Here is a 21,316-nt window from a genome sequence, read left to right on the forward strand (position 1 = left end):
TGCCAGCAAAAAAAGTGAGAAAAATATGATGTGTGAAAATCCATCTGATTTAACATGACATGTTCAAATCATAGTCCTTAGTTATTATAACACAAAAACACATTTCAGACATACAGTATACTGTACATTCAGTTGTTCATATTTACAGCTGTGCTTCAGAAATGGAGAAGGTTCACTTGGTGTCCCATTATAAATACAATTTCTTCACCTGAAAATCGTCCTTAAAAAAAACCCACAAGTGCATTGAAAGTACAGACAAATATGATATAGTCATAATTTGTGTACTCACAAGGAAGGGGAAACTACATTGAAATTCAGTGTCAATGCTCACACAAGTCAACACATTTCCCAAGGTCTTCTTAGTCAATAATCAATATTCTATTCCTTGTCAATCCAGTCTTGAGTAACAGAAGTGAACAATTATTTCTGTGTACTAATATTGCATTGTGGATGGGAATAGGGGGAGCCCTCCATCTACGGTGAATGGTCATGCCCCCATCTGTGCCCTCTGACCACGCCCTACTGTCCTGGTCTGGTTTGGTCCAGTAAATTCTGGTATGGTATGGACCGGTCAGTTCTGTTGACCCCTGAGGCTCTGTGGTCCTCAGCTGGACACAACGCTGTCTGAGTCTGTTCCAGAGGCTTCAGCCTCATCAGCAGAGGTGGTAAGGCCAGGGTAAGGCCGTGGCTGGTCCAGGTTGACGTAGGTCACCTTCAGGCTGATGTAGTGCTCTCCCTCCAGGCAGGACAAGATCTCTAGCACCTCCTGGCCCAGCGTGTGAAAGTCAGGCCTGAGCTCTGGCTCCGGGTCCCAGCACTCCAGCATGATGGAGTACCTGTAGAGAAACAACAGCATAGAACAATGAAAACAGCTGTCAACAACCATGACAGAGTTCCTAATGCAACAACAACAGCTATAAACGACGGTGATAGAATAGCTGTAGATCAGGAACGGGAAACTTTGATTGGGGTGATCCGCATGCCGCCGGTTGCCCGTTAAAATGATCTGACACTAGATCACTTACAAAGCATCAGGGCAGAACTGTGGTTGGTGCAGCCTGCGTCCCTTTAATAGAAAGTGAGTGATGTCATAGGGGTCCACTTCAGGATAGGGGCTCGCTCCTCTGGTCAACAGCTCCCACATCAGGACCCCAAATGACCACTGTGAAGACAAGGGATAAAGAGCTAGAAAACATTTACAAGAACTGGATCTCTAGCAAGTCCTGGACCAGGTTCATTTAGCAGACGCTCTTATCCAGAGCGACTTGCAGTAGTGAGTGCATCCGTTTTCATACTTTTTTTGTACTGTAAGACAGCTAGCTACAGTATACAATGGTTATAAGAAAATTGAAATTGAGTCATAATCCCTCACCACGTCTGACTTAGTGGTGAACTTCTGTGTCTGCAGGCTCTCTATGGCCATCCACTTGACTGGCAGCTTGGCCTTCCTGTGGTCCTGGATGCTGTAGTACTCCTTGTCAAACACATCTCTGGCCATGCCGAAGTCTGCCACCTTCACCGTAAAAGTTTCATCAAGCCTAAAGAGACCATAGATAATAGACAGACTTTGTCGATGGCACAGCCAGGTACTGGATTGAGAAATAGCATAAACAAAACATTAACGAGTGATAGAGCTGCCCTGCACTTACATGCAGTTTCGAGCTGCCAGGTCTCTGTGTACAAACTTCTTCTGGGCCAGGTACTCCATCCCTTTGGCAACCTGTAGCCCAAAGCCAATCAGGTCTTTCACTGTTGGATTCTGGAGGAAGAGAGGTGACACAGGAGTCATTCATGAACAATATAAACGTAGATTCTCTCTGACGAACTGACTAGTGGCTATACTTTGTTATTATGAAGTATGAGGAAGAATAGGCCTTTAACGTACCCTCCTTTCACAGAGTATGAAATGGCGCAGGTCTCCATGTTTCATATAGGGCAGCACCACCAGGGGGAGCCCCTCCTGAGGCAGCAGGATACCCAGCAGGGAGAGAACATTGGTGTGGTGGAACTCCTTCATCAGGATGCCCTCTCTTAGAAACTGCTCCACCTCCTCTACGTCTGTGATCCCTGAGAGAGGGAGAATTTAACTATGTGTACCAAGCAGGACATACACCACAGATGGCTAGCACAGTTGTTTAAGGCATGAGAGCTCAGCCAAACAAACTGAGAAGAATCCACTTACTGTTCAATGACTTAACAGCACAGTGGATTAACTGTTCTTGGTTATTGTTGTCTGTCAGGTAGCCGTGGTACACAGTCCCAAAATGACCTGAATAACGACAAAATAACATCTGTGTTTTGGGGGATATGGCACTAGTCTAGTTACATACTTTAAACTTAAACAAAGAAAAAAGTATGAACAGGTAAATGAGTGGAAACAGAAATAGATGGATTCTAATGAAGATGACGGCCAGACCCATTTTGCTTTTCTTAGTCAGTATCTGAGGAGGTCCCGATCTGTTTGGCATGACAATGACCATAGGAGTTGGTAAGACAGCACACACAGATCTTGGAACGGGCTATCCAGACCATACCTTTGCCGATGATCTGGTTGTGGTGAACATTGAGCCTGTCGGCTGGGATCAGGACGTCTTTGACCTCCTCCAGGAGCTCAGGTCTCAGGGTGTCCAATGAGATCAGAGGCGTGGCCGAGGGGTCAAAGGTGGCAGCGTAGAGCAGGCTATGTAAGGCTATCCCTCCTGAGCCTGTCCTTTGGCTCACCTGGTTGGACCATTCTGGAGTACAGAGGGGACACGGCAAGAGAAACCATTGATTCATTGATATGAATCACAAGATTAATGAACCATAACAAATGTTCACTCCAAGGATCTCACCTTGTCGATAGTCACCTGTGGGGGATTGGTCAGGGTTGCTGCTTATCCGACTGCGGACAAACATCCTTGCTAAACCAGTGTCTACTTTGGCTGAAATGTTTTCATCAACATAATGAATTGCATTGCCTTATACAGTACATACTCAAAAACTTGAAATACCTAGCAGAAAATATGAAATGTCTTAAATGCACACATAGTAAGTTATTGCTTACATGACAACAATTGTTAAAGGCATAAAAATGTACGTCTGTCTAACCCGTGCTATCATTTAAGAGTACTGGTAAATGTACTCGTAGATGAAAGTACATCTTCTTGTAGCGTATTCCACACACAGTAACGGTTCTCACCTTTCTTCTTCCTCCTCACATGTTTCATGGTGATGAAAGCCATGGCAGCACCAACACACAACGCAATAACAATTCCAAACATGATAACCACTATGTTGGTGGTGTTGTTGACGAAGACCACCGTGCCCACCTCATAGGCACGCCCATTCACAGACACCTAGGACAAAAAAACAGGATATTACTCACACCTTATTCTGGGATCAGTTTGATTATCACTTTAATTTAAGGACCAGTTTACTAATGGATTGATGGTTTGCTTTCAAGGTTAGGGTCAATTCCATTTCAATTCATTTAAGTAAACAGAAATTAAAATATCAATGTCTGTCAGCTCGCACGATTCTTGCCATTCTCCTTCGACCTCTCTCATCAACGAGCTCTTTTGTCCACAGTACTGCCGCTGACTATTTTTGTTTGTTTGTCGCACCATTCGCGGGAAACCCTACTCAGGAGGGCGGCTGTTTTTGAGATACTGGAACCGGAGCGCCTAGCACCGACGATCATACCCCGCTCAAAGTCACTTAGGTCACTCGTTTTGCCCATTCTAACGTTCAATTGAACAGTAACTGAATGTCTCAATGACTCACTCACCTAATAAACTGGCCACTGAGTGTATATGGGAGTAGTTTAGTGCCCAAAAACGGGGTTATATGGGTAAAGCACATATATATATATATATTTTTTTTTTTATAATTTCCTGATCTTTCGTAAGTCTCTCAGATATAGGAAAGTCACTTCAGATATAGGAAAGTCACCCCCCCCTGGCTAAGACAATTAAGGATTAAGTTCAATTAAGTTAACCATTACAGTAGCTCACCATGACAGGCGAACCTTCCCTGGGGACGATGAGCTCCTTGGGGATCCTGCAGGTCAGTTCGTTGTCCAGCACTTGGACTCCGCAGTCCACACCTCCGATGGTCATTATGATCTCCATGCAGAGGCTCACCATGCTTAGCTTGTTGTGCTGCAGTACATGGGAAAACACTTTAATGAGGAATTTATTGGAGCTTGAATATTGCTGGTTGAAATGACATCTTTAAAACCAGATTACACACGGTTTCAGTTGTAATCGGGTTGCAATGAAGTCATTTCAAACAGCTTTGCCCACTGGTACCTACGAAATCAACTACTCACACTACTTATACAACAACAATTGCGGTTAGATTTACCCATCAACCAATTGGTTAATCTAGAGTTACTGTAATGGTTGAAAACAATGATGATTAATTGACAAGACTACGTAACTGGCTCTCTTCAAAGCTGAGTCCTGTGTGTATGATGGTGAACGTACATGCAGTGAAACCTCAGTCTGTCCAGGGCTCAGGCTCAGTACGTTGCCTTCGTACTCAAAGGGGGTGATGCTGGCGTCTGGTTGGTATTCAAAGTTCTTCTTCACCAGATTGATGGCCCCATCCATGCTGATATTAATAAAGCCCTTGTCTGTCTCGTTTCTGGGGAAGACAGGGGCAAAGCACTCCATATGCGTGGGGGTTGCTGTCCCGTTGCAGACCTGCGTTATGTTCGACACATCAAATAGTGTCAATAACAGTACTCTGGGGTCATTTAATCAAATAAAATCAAAGACTGGCATTTAATGGATATTACCCCATCATAGGTTTATGAAGCCCAAAGTTGTGAGCCCTGCAGGATAACTTACACGCTGCAGAGTCTTCTTCAGTTTGTTGGATTTGTAGTGGATGACAGTGTTGTACGCAGAGTCCAGATTTTTGCCTTTGATGATGATCTTGGATCCACTTAATCACAGGATTGAACAAGGATGAAAACAAACACATAGAGACTCGGTGTTAGAGGTCAACGCTGCTGACTGTAGAAACCAGAGAAACCAGCACTATTTGCAGTTTATTCTCTATTATTATTCAAATGGTTGTGCCAGATGCTGAAATGTGACCCAGAAAAGGCACAGCATTGTTACACAACAGGTCTTAGCTTGTTTATTTCTGTTGGCTAATCACATCCTCACTTAGGTTAACCTCAATGCCTCTAGAGAGATTTCACATTTCCTGCACAGCATGTTTTCCCTCAGCTAAAAGTGTATGCACTGCCCGGAATACATTTGACTTATCACCGTCTTCTTGGTCCGCATCAGCTGTGTGCAATTAACTGTTTTCTACAGTCAGTCAGCTATGCCCAGAAGCACACAGAGGATGCCTAGTGGCTAGTATCCATTTGTATGGCCAACCTTCGGAAGCTGCAGGCAGGCCATATCTCAGTGATCACAGGGTTGCTCTTGTAGTGGAACATCTTGTTAGTGGACACCTGGGATTGGTCAATGACAACCCTCACGGGCACTTTCTTCACTGCTGCCACACCTTTAGACCGGCAGACTATGGAGGACGTGGTCCCCGTACCCTTAGAGATGCTATCAGAGACACAGTAAGACAATAACATAATATTATGGACACTGATATAGATCTAGACAGAAACAGTAAAAGTCATATGTACTATAAAAAGGCACAGGTTCTACAGTTGCAATGAGACACCCAGGCTGAGAGAGCAAATTGCACAGCTGAAACGGTAGATGCCCATAATTACCTCTTGATGGGGCAGTCCTGGTCTCCTATAGACACAGTCTTAATCATCCCAGCATTCAAGTGAGGCCCTGTCAGTGTGACCAATGTCCCCCCTACCTGAGGCCCGTAGTCAGGCATGATTTCTGTGATACTTGGCTCCTGGATAGAATTGTAGACATTAGAGTGGATGAAATACATTGTTTTGAATAAAAGGTTGTGTCAACAGTCAAACAAATGTAATCCTCCTCACCACAAAAGTGAACCCTGTAATTTGAGCCTGCCCTTGGATTGAGTAGCGTCCCTCCACCTTCCCCTCATGCACTTCCACGGTGATGTTGAGATCCTGGTATGGGCCTGTAACATTAGGGTGAATGCTACACACCAGCCTAGGAGTGGTCAGGGTGAAAGATCAGTGTTGACTACAGCCTCAATAATAACAAAACTATGAGATCATTTGACAGAGTTGATTTGAAGCTTGGATGTCTCCATGCATTCTGTGTCTGTTACTTACTGTGTGCTGTTGCTCTTCTCGGATAGTACAGTGCAGGGGGTCTCTCCTACCCTCACCAGGTGGGTCTCCTTGCTGATGATGGCTGGTCTTATAGGAGACTGGAACTCCCAGCCACACAGCTTAAGCTCTGTCTCGCCATTAGGGGGAGCTGTCTTAGGGAAAAACTGAATCCCCCCATAGAATACGATCAGAAAAACATGATGCAGTTGACATTTCCTCAAATGCTTTACACATTTTCTTCAAATGCTCAACTACTCACTTTTAAATATTCTATTAACAATGTGTCGGTTTCTTCGACCCATGTGGTGGTCGTTGTTCTGACATTTATAACAGAGGATCAGTTTAAAAAGAGCCACTCCCTACTCCTGCCCCCAAGCAGTCTTACCTCTGTGATGAAGGGATGACAGGACTCATTCTTCCACTGGGCGGGGCACTCCTCCTGCCTGGAGCACACCGCCGAGCACCAGCCACACCCTGTAAACCTGGGCGCCGCCAGGCATGTGGAGCAGGTTAGAAAGTGTTTACATCCGGGCCCTTTAGGAGACACACTGAACATCTGTTACAAAGAAAGAGGAGGAGAGAGAGGTGAAGAGAGGGAAGAGAGAGGGGGAAGAGAGGAAGAGAGAGAGGTGAAGAGAGGGGGAGAGAGGAAAGAGAGGGAGCGGGAAATAAATTGTTACAGTGTATTCTCTGCCTTTAGAAATCAAAAGTAAAACAAATAAGCAAAGTGGGGGTAATGAGCACTTATGACTTGAATAGAAAAGGCACCTTATTTCCAACCACGAAGAGCAAGGACTCGTTGGATTGCACAGCAGCTTTCCTGGACACTTCTGTTTCCTCACCCAGAGAATAGTTGGCAAAGATGATGGGACTTGACCTCCTCAGGATGACCTACAACAGTCAAAGACACTACAGTTATATCCCTGAGCCATGGCAGACCTGTGAAAGGAATGGATTTATAATATGTTCTACTTAGGTTGGTTAACGTGCTGAGAGAGCTAATGATCTTCATTGGAAAGAAATGATTGTATATAAGAGGAAAGACAGTCATGCATGCACATGGTACAATTTTTTTAATATGGCTCAATCTACCACCACTTTTACTGAATCTGAATTCATGAAATAGACACTGTAATTTCATATTCTCCTACTAGACACCTCAGTGACTTTACTGTACTGCAACACAAACATACTAAACACATAGACACAGTGAGTGTACCTGCAGCAGCCTGCCGTCCTTGGTGCCAATGTGTGCCACAGTGTTGTCCCCGATGATGGTAACCAACACTGAGGTGAGCAGGACGTTGTTCATGTACCTGTTGAAGAGGTCCACCCTGTAGTAGGGTTTAGACACTAGGGTGGGACTTTCCCTGCACGTGGCATTGTTCTCTGAGCTCTGCACAGACACAACACACATAGAGACAACATCATTACTCATACTGACTGACTGACTACTCCGACATGAGTACTCATTTCACACAATTTCCACTTCCCTTTTTAGATTGGTTGATTAAAATGGTGAATACGCATTTATTTTACATGACATAGTTTTTCTATTTTTTTATTTAGCCTTTATTTAACTAGGCAAGTCAGTTAAGAACAAATTCTTATTTACAATGACGGCCTACCCCGGCAAAACCCTAACGACGCTAGGCCAAATGTGCGCCGCCCTATGGGATGCCCAATCACAGCCACTTGTGATACAGCCTGGAATCGAACCAGGGTCTGTAGTGACACTTCTAGCACTGAGGTGCAGTGCCTTAGACCACTGCGCCACTCAGGATCCCACTTTGGCTATACTGGTTGTTTGCCATATTCTCCATTAAACTGCAATAAGTTAATCTGATTTGTTTTTGTAGTGTCCTGAATAGTAATTGAAATGATTGCCAATATTGAAAAGTGTTGTTATAAATGACCCATCAACTTCGATGAACGATGGAGATGAATTGGGTTTTCTGCCCATGATATCATATAAGGTACTCTGGTATTTTCCCATTGTGTTTTATGTAATTTATCTTGATTTGGTAATGTCATTTTTTATTATTTTTTAAAGTTTAGTCACAACTAGGGCTGTTATCGTGACCGAATTACCGCCACACCGGCGGTCACAAGTCCAAATTCTATGTGACCATTTAGTCACGGTAACTAGGCATTTTCAAGCTCTGATCCTGCTGATGCTCATTCGTAGCCTACCAAACTTGCTAAGTGCCGAGTACTCAGCACTCTATTGTCCCTCTAATCACTCTGACATCAATGCAAACATAATAGAAAATCTAATCCAATACTTCATGAGAGGCCATGAGCTCGTGTCAAGCAACATTTCTATAGGCTATGCAATTGCTTGAGAACACAGAGTTCTGACAGCCTCTACTAAAAGGAGGAGGTTCCAATCAGCTTTCTATAGGCTTACAATATTTATTTCTCAACTTTCATAATATTAAGCACATTATTTTGCTTTACAACAGGAGTATAGCCTGCCTGGCATGAAAATGAATAATGAGAAAAGCATCCTCCATCCACTATTTAAGTGCATAGATGACATGTATTTTTGTTCCACTTCCCCTGTATTGAGACGGGTGTATGATAATGGTCCATTCTAAATCCAAATTCACACATATATTATTTAATATACGTAAAGACAACATTAAATCAAGAATAGTCTAATGGGTGACAATATTAGCCTATCCCTTGTGAATGATATATTATCACTTTTTCAAATCGTAGTCGCACACCTCATGTAGCCTAGCCCATATGCCTATATGTTTTGATAAGGATTATATCACAACTAAAGAAACATAGCAGAGCTCAAGCCTTTCAAGCAACTTTTTAAAAATCATCATCATTAGAGTCGCATCATGCTGTCTTAGAGTGTATAACAAATAGCCCAATTTTTGTAAAGTTGCATAAATAACTCTAAATTAAACATTTAGGAGGACCTGTTTCTTTGTTAACAGTTCAACACAGAATAGCCTCATGTCCCTCAAATCGTTAAGATGAAATATCCTTTCTATTTTATTTAGTTATGTTCAATTGTATTCTTCATACTATAAAATAATTTAAAATAATGCCACGGAATTCTAAGAAAATCTGCTTAATAAACTAGTGTCGCCCACAGCCATATGGCACAGCCAGATCAGGGCCTAACATAAGGACAACTCAGAGTATGGTATTCTGTTCTTCTGAAATAGACTACATTTTCTTCATATCATGCTTCTTTAGACCTGTCTAAAATAAATAATGGATTTATTGTGATGGTGTAGGCTATACTAAATGGATTCGTTAGACTTTTTAAAATATAGATGTCCCAAAGGTCTCCTCCAGTGGCTTGTAGGCTATAAATGGAAGTCGGGAGATGCTAAATGTATTTATGTAAATTAACGTTCAATTTACCGTAAGACTGGCAGTTATTTGTTTGACAATAACCGGCTGACAAAACATCATGGCCGCCACAGCCCTAGTCACAACATTTCTCAATGTATAGTATGTCAACAATCAGCTGTGCAGTCTGACTTGTTTGCAATCACTTTTGCATTTCATCATCAGTCCAGAGGACTCTAACAGTTCTCACCGTTAATTTCTTAACAGGTGCATGCTTGTCAACAATTGTCATGTCATTTAAATATTTCCAGTGCTGCATCTGGATTCACTTAATGATACACATCAGACCAACACATTTTCTTCTTCTTTTTTTTTCTTTTTTTTCTAAATACACATTTAACAAAAGTGTCCTGAGGAATTTTTTTCTTCATCATCTCTGATAAATGACTTTAGGTCCACTTTGGCTTTCCTTGTTATTGCCACAATGTTATGGTCACTACAGCCAATGGGACCTAATATTGCTTTGGAGCAAAGCTCCTCAGCATTAGTGAAGATATGATCCATGCATGTGGATGTCACAGATCCAACACTACTGGTATCCACTCTAGTTGTTTGAGTGATAACCTATTACAGCCATTAGTCCCAGTTCGAAGCTTCCTCCTGATAGGACAGCTAGTTGCTAACCAGTCACTGTTCAGGTCACCCAGAAAATAAAGCTCTCCGTTAAGATCACACACTCTATCAAGAATTTCACACACATTATCTACATAGATACTGACTGTTAGCCCTTGCTAGCCTATAGCAGCACCCTAAAAGAATAGGCTTTAGAGGAGTCAGGTGAACCTGCGATCACAACACTTAACGTGAGAACTTCTCTAAGCATTACAGAGATATGGCTCTGAATATATACAAAAACACCTCCCCTATAGCCATCCCTGTCTCGTCTGTTGATGTTATCTCCTTGTATTGCTACCACTGTATCATCATAGGAATTATCTAAGGGAGTCTCAGAAATGGGAAATATATTAATATTATTTGATGTTAGCAAGTTATTGATTTCCTGAACTTTATTTCTAAGGCTACATATACAGTGGGGAGAACAAGTATTTAAAACACTGCCGATTTTGCAGGTTTTCCTACTTACAAAGCATGTAGAGGTCTGTAATTTTTTATCATAGGTACACTCAACTGTGAGAGATGGAATCTAAAACAAAAATCCAGAAAATCACACTGTATGATTTTTAAGTAATTAATTTGCATTTTATTGCATGACATAAGTATTTCATACATCAGAAAAGCAGAACTTAATATTTGGTACAGAAACCTTTGTTTGCAATTACAGAGATAATACGTTTCCTGTAGTGCTTGACCCAGGTTTGCACACACTGCAGCAGGGATTTTGGCCCACTCCTCCATACAGACCTTCTCCAGATCCTTCAGGTTTTGGGGCTGTCGCTGGGTAATACGGACTTTCAGCTCCCTCCAAAGATTTTCTATTGGGTTCAGGTCTGGAGACTGGCTAGGCCACTCCAGGACCTTGAGATGCTTCTTACGGAGCCACTCCTTAGTTACTCTGGCTGTGTGTTTCGGGTCGTTGTCATGCTGGAAGACCCAGCCACGACCCATCTTCAATGCTCTTACTGAGGGAAGGAGGTTGTTGGCCAAGATCTCACGATACATGGCCCCATCCATCCTCCCTTCAATACGATGCAGTCGTCCTGTCCCCTTTGCAGAAAAGCATCCCCAAAGAATGATGTTTCCACCTCCATGCTTCACAGTTGGGATGGTGTTCTTGGGGTTGTACTCATCCTTCTTCTTATTCCAAACACGGCAAGTGGAGTTTAGACCAAAAAGCTCTATTTTTGTCTTATCAGACCACATGACCTTCTCCCATTCCTCATCTGGATCATCCAGATGGTCATTGGCAAACTTCAGACTGGCCTGGACATGCGCTGGCTTGAGCAGGGGGACCTTGCGTGCACTGCAGGATTTTAATCCATGACGGCGTAGTGTGTTACTAATGGTTTTCTTTGAGACTGTGGTCCCAGCTCTCTTCAGGTCATTGACCAGGTCCTGCAGTGTAGTTCTGGGCAGATCCCTCACCTTCCTCATGATCATTGATGCCCCACGAGGTGAGATTTTGCATGGAGCCCCAGACCGAGGGTGATCGACCGTCATCTTGAACTTCTTCCATTTTCTAATAATTGTGCCAACAGTTGTTGCCTTCTCACCAAGCTTCTTGCCTATTGTCTTGTAGCACATCCCAGCCTTGTGCAGGTCTACAATTTTAACACTTGTCCTTACACAGCTCTCTGGTCTTGGCCATTGTGGAGAGGTTGGAATCTGTTTGATTGAGTGTGTGGACAGGTGTCTTTTATACAGGTAACGAGTTCAAACAGGTGCAGTTAATACAGGTATTGAGTGGAGAACAGGAGAGCTTCTTAAAGAAAAACTAACAGGTCTGTGAGAGACGGAATTCTTACTGGTTGGTAGGTGATCAAATACTTATGGCATGCAATATAATGCAAGTTAATTACTTAAAAATCATACGTGATATTCTGGATTTTTGTTTTAGATTCCGTCTCTCACAGTTGAAGTGTACCTATGATAAAAATGACAGATCTCTACATGCTTTGTAAGTAGGAAAGCCTGCAAAATTGGCAGTGTATCAAATACTTGTTCTCCCCACTGTATTAATAAAGCCTTTTCTTGTGTAGCTTATCAGAGATGGACATACTTTTGAAAAAAACAAAAAAAGCAAAAGACAAAAAAAAAAACACTGCTCCGCATGGGGACTGTTGTTGCTAAACACATTGCTCTGGATGCTTTTGTAGCTTTAATAAGGCTTACACAAGAGAAGGAGTTCATTAAGTGCCTATGTATATCCAAATGTTGGGACAATTACCACATTGTTATAATATTTAAATAATGTTATACTTTTTTATATTAAAACGTGCAATGTGCAAAAATATAGATTTTTCTTAATTTTCAGTTTATAAACTTAACATGATGAAAATGAATGAGATTTACTCACACGGGCCAAAAAGAACTCTGAAACCAATAGGCCACGTTTTTGGATTACACAATTTTACAATTTTCTTAACATTTAATCAGCAATTGGGTTTCTATTCACTTTTATGCTGAGTTGACCCAGCAGATGGGTATTTTTTATGTAATCCTTAAGGTTATTTTCAGGAGGCGTGGCCTATTGGGTGTGTGGCTTCCAGATAGGTATTTTTGGCCACTATTCATGTTTGCGCACTGCAAATGTACCTTTCCCTTCAATATTTTTGCACATTACATAATTTAATATAAAAAAAAACATGAATAACATTATTTAAACAGCAAAACAAAGTGGTAACTATCCCAACACTGGGATACACTAGGCCCTTGAAGAAATAAACTTGTGTAATCGACATTAAGATACAAAAGTATCAGTGCTCAACTTTAACTTGTGTTGACAATATAACAGAACAGATGAAGTGGAATCAAATGTACTCTCACAGTTGGTCAAATATAACAATCTGAAAGGAACTCCCCTACTAAGCCATGCCGTCAGTCTTCTGATCTAACACGGTGGATCATAGCTCAAGTGACCCAACTGGCTGGGTCAAAAAGAACCCAACTTGTGTTCTGTCCACTTTTTACCCAGCACTGGGTTGTTTTTAACCCAGCATTTTTGTTGAGTACTCATACAAGTACTATAATCCATTGAAATGTTTAACATTGACAATATGGCTGGCTTTATAAACTTTTGTAACAGTGTACTTTATTGACTTAAATACTAATGACAGTAATGACGAACGACAGCAGACAACTCATGGCGTCATCCACTTAAAACACCTCAGAGATGGAATAAGTGGAGTATCCCTTCCTCTAAACAGTAACCCTACAAACACTGTTCTTCCTCTATTGGTTGAGTCAGACAGTAAAATGCTTTGAGGTGACACATCTACTTTAAATGGAGGCCATTCCCTGCTCCTTGCTCTTTCCGGTGCTCGCTCTCCCTATGTCTGCTGTGCCTGTTTCCATGCACTCATACAAAACGTGTAGGAGCCAGGCGCAGGGATACACTCCCTCCCCCTTCACATTCCGTCTCTTTATCAACACCATTTATAACCTCTGAGTTGGCACACCGTACCTGCAGGTGTATACACCGTTCTATGAGCTCATAGTTGTCAAGTTTACGAGTCACCACACCTTGACAGCGGATATTACACAGCCAAACACATTTCTTTCTTTTTTTAAATGAATACAGTTTTTTGAATGCAGCTGCTGTCTATTTGTCCAACTATCCATAAACTACATTTCCAATTCATCTTCTTCAAAGTAATAATTCATGTCACACTTTAACCTAGTCATAGTCATAATATTATTAAACAGTTTAATTTGTTTTTCTCAAACATAGGGCATCATACAAAAGGTCAAGTCTAACCTAACCTAACATAGTTAAGATTTCAGGAACAGCGATAGCAGGGCTTTCATGTACTAAGGCAGTATCAACAGTTCCGACCCTTACAATCATGGTTATTACCATGTGCTGAAACTTAACAGAGCAGAACAACAGTGTGCCAATGTGCTGGTGAGATCTGACTCATTCACCCCTCCCTCCCTCTCTTCCTCCCTCCCTGTTCTCACACACCTGACTTCCTCCTCTCATAGGGACTTCTAATAGACAATGCAATAAGAATAACCTATATCAGTCCAATGACATAGTCATTTTGGACTGTTGAATATCAATCAAACTATTACATATTCCTGTCTACCATCAGGCTTCACCAACTACCTAACTGAAGCCCTGGCAGAGCAGAAGAGAGTGGAGTAGGCCTGTCACTGACCTCATGAGGGCAGCTCTCGCAGGGCTGGAAGTGGCAGAGCCCCCTGGAAAGCTGCTCTGGGCTGGAGCTGCAGCAGTCCTCCACTCCCTCATCAATGGCCCTGTTCACGAGGTCAATTGGGAAGGCACACAGGGCTGAGTTACTGTAGGGCTTCCCAGAGTCATCTGTCTCTGCAAACACCCCATAGAGAATGTCATCCTTCTCCCCCACTCCTAGCTCGTCTGCCAGCTCCTTCCCGGCCCGGCTGAAGTGGGCCGCCTGCAGCCTGTTATAAACCACGTCCTCGAACACCTTGCTCCCTGTCCTTCTCCTCCTCCGCCTGCGTTTGGGCTCGAAGCGACACTCCAGCACCAGCTCACGGTACATCCACACCTCTGTGTCCTTCACCGGAAGACGGCCCAGGCGTGTTTGATACAGAGAGGAGTCCAGGAAGTTCTCCCTCTGGACAGACAGAAAGTAAACATAATCCTGTGTGGAGAAGCTGTAGATGTAGTCGATCCGGTAGGAGTTCTGTAGTTGAGGGAGCACGGTCAGACCCTTTATGACCATGTCAAAGCCATCCAGGGTCGACAGCGGCCGGCGTACCGATATGGACAATCTGCCGTACCTCTGTGCCACACTCTCATTGAGTGTAGCCACTACAAAGAAATAGGTTGTGTGGCCTTGCTCCACGATGATGACCTCAGTGCCCAGGGGGCTGGCCAGGCAGTCAGGGCAGTCGGAGGGTGAGTTAGCATCCTGCCTGAAGAGACATTCAGATTTAGGTGGGGTACCGTTAGAGTTAATTTCATGTAAGTAACAGACCCCATGCTGAGAGCTACCACAGGAGTATAGAGAGGTAAGATAAGATGATGAGTCCAACAGCAGGACCTCATTGTTCGTGTCCACTGAGTCCTCAGGATCAGCCTCAATGCCACACAGGCCACAGGTCTGACACTCTGGGATGCCCACTGGGCCTGTCCTCAGCTCCCATAACTTACTGAGCCTATCACTCACTGCCTCAATGACATTCTGAGAAGCCACATAAACCTCATGCTCGTACGGGTTGATCACTATGTTCTGGATGGGTTTAGCTGTCTGGAAGTGGGGTATTGAGTAGCTAACGTTGAAATCCACCTCCTTGCGAGGGGTCCTGGGACAGGTGTACAGTCCTGAGGCTTTGAGGGTTTGTATCCACATGCATGTTACCAGGAAGGTGGCCCAGGGGACCATCGCCACTCCACACCACACTGTTACTGCTACTGTCTGTTACCTACAGCCACGAGAACAGGAGATTTCACCTCTGCTTCTGAACATTCTGAGGAACAGCAGAAGCTCTGTGAGGAGAGAGAGAGAGAGAGTTAGAGAAAGAGAGAACAATCTGTAGCACCCAGCCTCACCCTACTAGAATCTGAAGTCAAATGTCTACTGTTTGCTGATGACCTAGATCTTCTTCACAGATTCTGTCAGACCTGGGCCCTGACATTAAATCTCAGTAAGACAAAAATAATGGTGTTCCAAAAAAGGCCCAATTGCCAGGACCACAAATACAAATTCCATATAGACACTGTTGTCATACAGCACACAAAAAACTATACATACCTCGGCCTAAACATCAGCGCCACAGGTAACTTCCACAAAGCTGTGAACAATCTGAGAGACAAGGCAAGAAGGGCCTTCTACGCCATCAAAAGGAACATAAAATTTGACATACCAATTAGGATCTGGCTAAAAACACTTGAATCCGTTATAGAACCTATTGCTCTTTATGGTTGTGACGTCTGGGGTCAGCTCACCAACCAAGAATTCACAAATTGGGACAAACACCAAATTGAGACTCTGCATGCAGAATTCTGAAATAATATCCTCCATGTACAACGTAAAACACCAAATAACACATGCAGAGCAGAATTAGACCGATACCCGCTAATGATCAAAATCTAGAAACGCGACATTCAATTCTACAACCACCTAAAAGGAAATCGATTCACAAACATTCCATAACAAAGACATCACCTACAGAGAGATAAACCTGGAGAAGAGTCCCCTAATCAAGCTGATCCTGGGGCTCTGTTCACAAACAGACCTCATAAAGCCCCAGGACAGCAACACAATTAGACCCAACCAAATCATGAGAAAACTAAAAGATAATTACTTGATACATTGGAAAGAATTAACAAAAAAACAGAGAACTAAAATGCTATTTGGCCTTAAACAGAGAGTAAGTACACAGTGGCAGAATACCTGACCATTGTGACTGACACAAAATTAAGGAAAGCTTTGACTATGTACAGACTTAGTGAGCATAGCCTTGGTAGCGAGAGACCGCTGTAGTCAGACTTGGCTCTCAAGAGAAGACAGGCTATGTGTACACTGCCCACAAAATGAGATGAATACTGAGCAACACTTCCTAACCTCCTGCCAAATGTATAACCATAGACACATATTTCCCTCAGATTAGACAGACCCACAAAGAATTTGACAAAAAATCCAATTTTGATAAACTCCCATATCTATAGTGAAATACCACAGTGTGCCATCACAGCAGCAAGGTTTGTGACCTGTTGCCACAAGAAAAGGGCAACCAGTGAAGAACAAGAACCATTGTAAATACAACCCATATTTACATTTATTTATTTTCCCTTTTGTCTTTGAACTATTTGCATATCGTTACAATACTGTATGTAGCCATAATATGACATCTGAAATGTGCACTGTTTATTTAACTTGCTTTGGCAATGCAAACATATTCTATTTATCCTTTATTTAACTAGGCAAGTCAGTTAAGAACAAATTATTATTTACAATGACTGCCTACCCCAGCCAAACACTAACCCAGACAACACTGGGCCAATTGTGCACCACCCTATGGGACTCCCAGTCACAGCCAGTTGTGATACAGCCTGGAATCGAACCAAGGTCTGTAGTGATGCCTCTAGCGCTGATATGCAGTGCCTGAGACCGCAGCGCCACTCGGGAGCCCGATAATGCCCATTGAACTCAATTGAGAGACAGAGTAAACGAGAGAGAAAAAGAGAGAAAGACAGCTGGAGAGAAAACTAGAAGTGTGGGCGTGAACTAAACAGAGAACTACAGTGGCTTGATGTATTCAGCTTTTTAAACTGAGGGATAGGACATTTAATGACCAGTGAGTCACCGTTTTGTTTACTTTGCTCTCCCGACATGTGTTGTAAAAGAGACAGATAGTATTGGGTATTACTGTGGGATGGGAAGGTTTGCTAATTCAATCTGTGGTTGAGAGAGTGTTTCTTGTACGAACATTTTAAACATGATTTCATATTTATCCAAACAGATTCGTATGCATGACTTAAATGTGTGAGTAGCAATCCAAACGGAGTCATTCGGGTTGCGCTTTATGGGAAATGCCAACTTGTTCAAAGTTGGACAAAACAAAACATGCAACATGTTGACATAACTGGAAATGTACTGTATTTTTCTGTCTCGTTTTTACCTCAACCAAAAATAATACCTAACACTTTGTGTAACCCGATTTCATACGTTTCATTACATTGTCTGATATATTTCATGTAGGAAAATATCCTGTCAGAATGAAAGCGAGATTTAGTACAGATTTGGTTCAATCGGTCATCCTCACGAGCCCTTCCCAGCTAGCTAGTTTATGCTGGTGAGTTGGAAACAATAGCAGCATGGGACTAGTTAAAACTTTTTTTTAATAAAAAAAAAAAGTTAACTTGTAGTATTGGTCACCATCTGGATGTCAATTTGGGCACCAGGCGTGTCTATATCGACTCTCCCGTACGACAGAGCAGCGTACCATGCCAATTAACGTAGCTAATGTAACGACAAAACCCGTGGCGAATTACCAATGCAATGGTGTTGTTTTATGTAGTTTCTTCGCGCTGGGCAGCTGTATCACATGTCATCGGACGTAACCGGCCAATGTTTTTCCATCCCACTGTATTTCATGTTGATTATGATAGCAGCCTATATTATAATGAACTTGTCCCATTGCATTGGTCGTAAACATTTGGATGTCACCGTGATACATTATAACGTCACTGCTCAATGGGTTACGTTTGCGCTGCATGCCGGCGACACAACACCACCCGGCACAGTGTCCTTCACTCCCTTTTAGCGGAGCACTGCTGTTTGGAAGTAACGAGATAGTGTAGCCTATCACCCCATACAAAACCAATCAGTCCATATAACAGGGTGACAGCTAAAGCACACGGTTTCTTATAAACAGATGTGCAACATCCGGGAACGCTTGCGAAACAGACCGGGCCAGGGCTTGGGGTTTGAGAAGTCAATGAGATACGTGACAAATTCGTCATTAGCTGTTCATTTTCTCGATATCGAAAGGTGCAACCTAGATTCGAGGCAATATCTTAAGTAGTTGAACATGGTGTTACTCTAACCTCGCAAAAAAAAAAACTTTATATCGAATGAGTGCCTTTGATTCGACGGCCTGGGTATGCTTAGTTCGGTTTACAGCCAACGTCGCCATGACAGGTGTGGTCGGGGATTTCTATTGGGAGTAGCCAATCTAAAAACTGTCTTTGGCTAAAGCGAGATTTAAAAACATATTTTACAACTACGACATTTAATATATACATTTTTGTACAAACCAATTTTTTAAAGAACTATTACTCCGATAAAAAATGGAATGATTCTGAACACTCCCAAATCCCAATGTAGGCAGACAAGTTTCAAATTATGAAGAATGACTGAACCGAGTCGGTTTGTCCCAACTCTCAGCTGCCTAACATATGTGATCAATTTGGGCACCAGGCGTGTCCATATAGTCCCCCCCTCGAACGACAGAGCAGCGTGAGAATTAGTGTGAGTTGCTATTTTGCCTAATACGTCATATAAAAGTACATTATAGATGGAACAATCTCATTCCGTATGAATAGATAACAGAAGGAGAGAAAAATACTACGTATAGCCCAACAACCGGCATGCATGTTTAAGACAATTTATAAGCACATTTTCTTTAAAGCACTGAATTGGTGTAAAGTCATATGCCAGTCAGATTGCCATTAACATTACATACCTGGGTGCATCAATTATGCCGCGCATCCAGTTTAACTGAAAATAATCTTGATTCCCAGACACAACACCAGTTGTCTAGTTGTAAGTGGCACTATTACACGTTTTTCAGTTCTGTGCGAAATTATGGAGCAATTTCAGAAAATACGTGTGGGACAAGGCAAGGTTCCTTGTACACTCCTCGCATGCCCCGCCTACGGCAATGAAGTATGTACTGGTTTTGATTGCACAATCTCATTTCTGAGGTTTCTTTTCTTTCCTATGTAACATCCATATTACTTTTTACTCTCATCATCTGAAATCATTTCAAGGACAACAATTTTTCACACTCATGAAAGCAAGAGATCACGCACTCACTCTTCCGGGTAACAGGAAACCCAACATTCCCAAGTACAGTATGTCCCAAGCATTCTTGGCAGAAGGAATGCTGCTGTGGGGTAGGCCTGTCTGCTTACAGTCGCCAGACATGCATTGCTAACAGAAGAAAGACCAACACATCCCAGGAATGAATGTGCAGTCTCAAGGAACAAATATATTATTATTTACATGTCAAATAATTATAGTTATACTCACCTCAAATCAACAAGATATTAAAATAATAGCAAGATCAATTACTTCATGGTAAGTGTGGACATTTAGCCACTGACTAGATTTATTAAAACCATGTACTTCTGGGGGACCAGGAACAGATACAAAAGGCATGGGTCAATGTTGTCTTAAAGGCACTCATGTCTTGGACCAGTTCTAACTTCACTTTCAAAATACATTTTTTTTTTACATATCTGCCCACCATGGTGCACATAGTCAAACGTTTACTTACAGTTGAAGTCGGAAGTTTACATACACCTTAGCCAAAAACATTTAAACTCGGTTTTTCACAATTCCTGACATCTAATCCTCGTAAAAATTCCCTGTCTTGGGACAGATAGGATCACCACTTCATTTTAAGAATGTGATATGTCAGAATAATAGGAGAGAGAATTATTTATTTCAGCTTTTATTTCTTTCATCACATTCCCAGTGGGTCAGAAGTTTACATGCACTCAATTAGTATTTGGTACCATTGCCTTTAAATTGTTTAACTTGGGTCAAACGTTTTGGGTAGCCTTCCACAAGCTTCCCACAATAATTTGGGTGAATTTTGGCCCATTCCTCCTGACAGAGCTGGTGTAACTGATTCCAGTTTGTAGGCATCCTTGCTCACATAGGCTTTTTTTCAGTTCTGCCCACAAATTGTCTATGGGACTGAGGTCAGGGCTTTGTGATGGCCACTCCAATACCTTGACGTTGTTGTCCTTAAGCCATTTTGCCACAGCTTTGGAAGTATGCTTGGGGTCATTGTCCATTTAGAAGACCTATTTGCGGAGTGGTTGAAAAATTAGTTTTAATGACGCCAACTTAAGTGTATGTTAACTTCCGACTTCAACTGTTTGAAGCCAAAGTACACTTTTAGGAAAAAAGGTGCTAGTAGACATCGCTGCGGGTAGTAGGGGTACTGGGGGAGCTGGTGCACCCCCTGAAAAATCGGAATAATACTAATAAAAATATATATATATTGCGCTGGGCCTTTACTATTATTAGCAGACAGATATAGACATCTGTAGCGTGGGCAAAAACACTTTTTAAGCATCTCCACTTTTGCAAGAAAGATAGTGTTATAATTAAGAACAGTATCATTCAGGATTCAATAGTTGGAATTGTAAGAGTTGTTGTCCTGTCCCGTTCTCTGTGATTGTCATTCTAATGGAATCCAGATAAAACAAAACCCTGTCCCTTTCTCTGTGATTGTCATTCTAATGGAACCCAGAAGGAACAAGTCCCTGTCCTCAAACATGTACATAAAAAAGGGCAAAGTTATGGGAAAAATCCACATCAAATTAAATATTTTTTTCTTGATCAAATAACATGGAAAGCAACCACTTTTTGT

The 21,316-nt window shown here is 42.3% G+C and overlaps 1 protein-coding gene across 1 annotated transcript; it reads right to left on the bottom strand.

Annotated features, from left to right (window-relative positions):
* Positions 1 to 26: 26 nt before the first annotated feature.
* On the bottom strand, positions 27 to 19,591 carry LOC135542244 (macrophage-stimulating protein receptor-like). Its single transcript, XM_064969066.1, has 21 exons — positions 19,394 to 19,591; positions 14,377 to 15,692; positions 7,440 to 7,616; positions 6,989 to 7,111; positions 6,606 to 6,776; positions 6,221 to 6,384; positions 5,960 to 6,095; positions 5,732 to 5,868; positions 5,379 to 5,558; positions 4,836 to 4,932; positions 4,470 to 4,688; positions 3,996 to 4,142; positions 3,182 to 3,338; positions 2,835 to 2,924; positions 2,535 to 2,735; positions 2,183 to 2,269; positions 1,886 to 2,067; positions 1,650 to 1,759; positions 1,373 to 1,538; positions 1,026 to 1,162; positions 27 to 836 (listed from the first exon to the last, which is right to left on the bottom strand). Exons 2-21 carry the CDS (start codon positions 15,586 to 15,588, stop codon positions 605 to 607), a joined length of 4,125 nt encoding a protein of 1,374 aa, XP_064825138.1. The 5' UTR covers positions 15,589 to 15,692; positions 19,394 to 19,591; the 3' UTR covers positions 27 to 604.
* Between the last annotated feature and the right edge of the window lie 1,725 nt (positions 19,592 to 21,316).

The sequence above is a fragment of the Oncorhynchus masou genome, chromosome 6 (genome assembly GCF_036934945.1).
Source record: "Oncorhynchus masou masou isolate Uvic2021 chromosome 6, UVic_Omas_1.1, whole genome shotgun sequence".
NCBI lineage: Eukaryota > Metazoa > Chordata > Actinopteri > Salmoniformes > Salmonidae > Oncorhynchus > Oncorhynchus masou.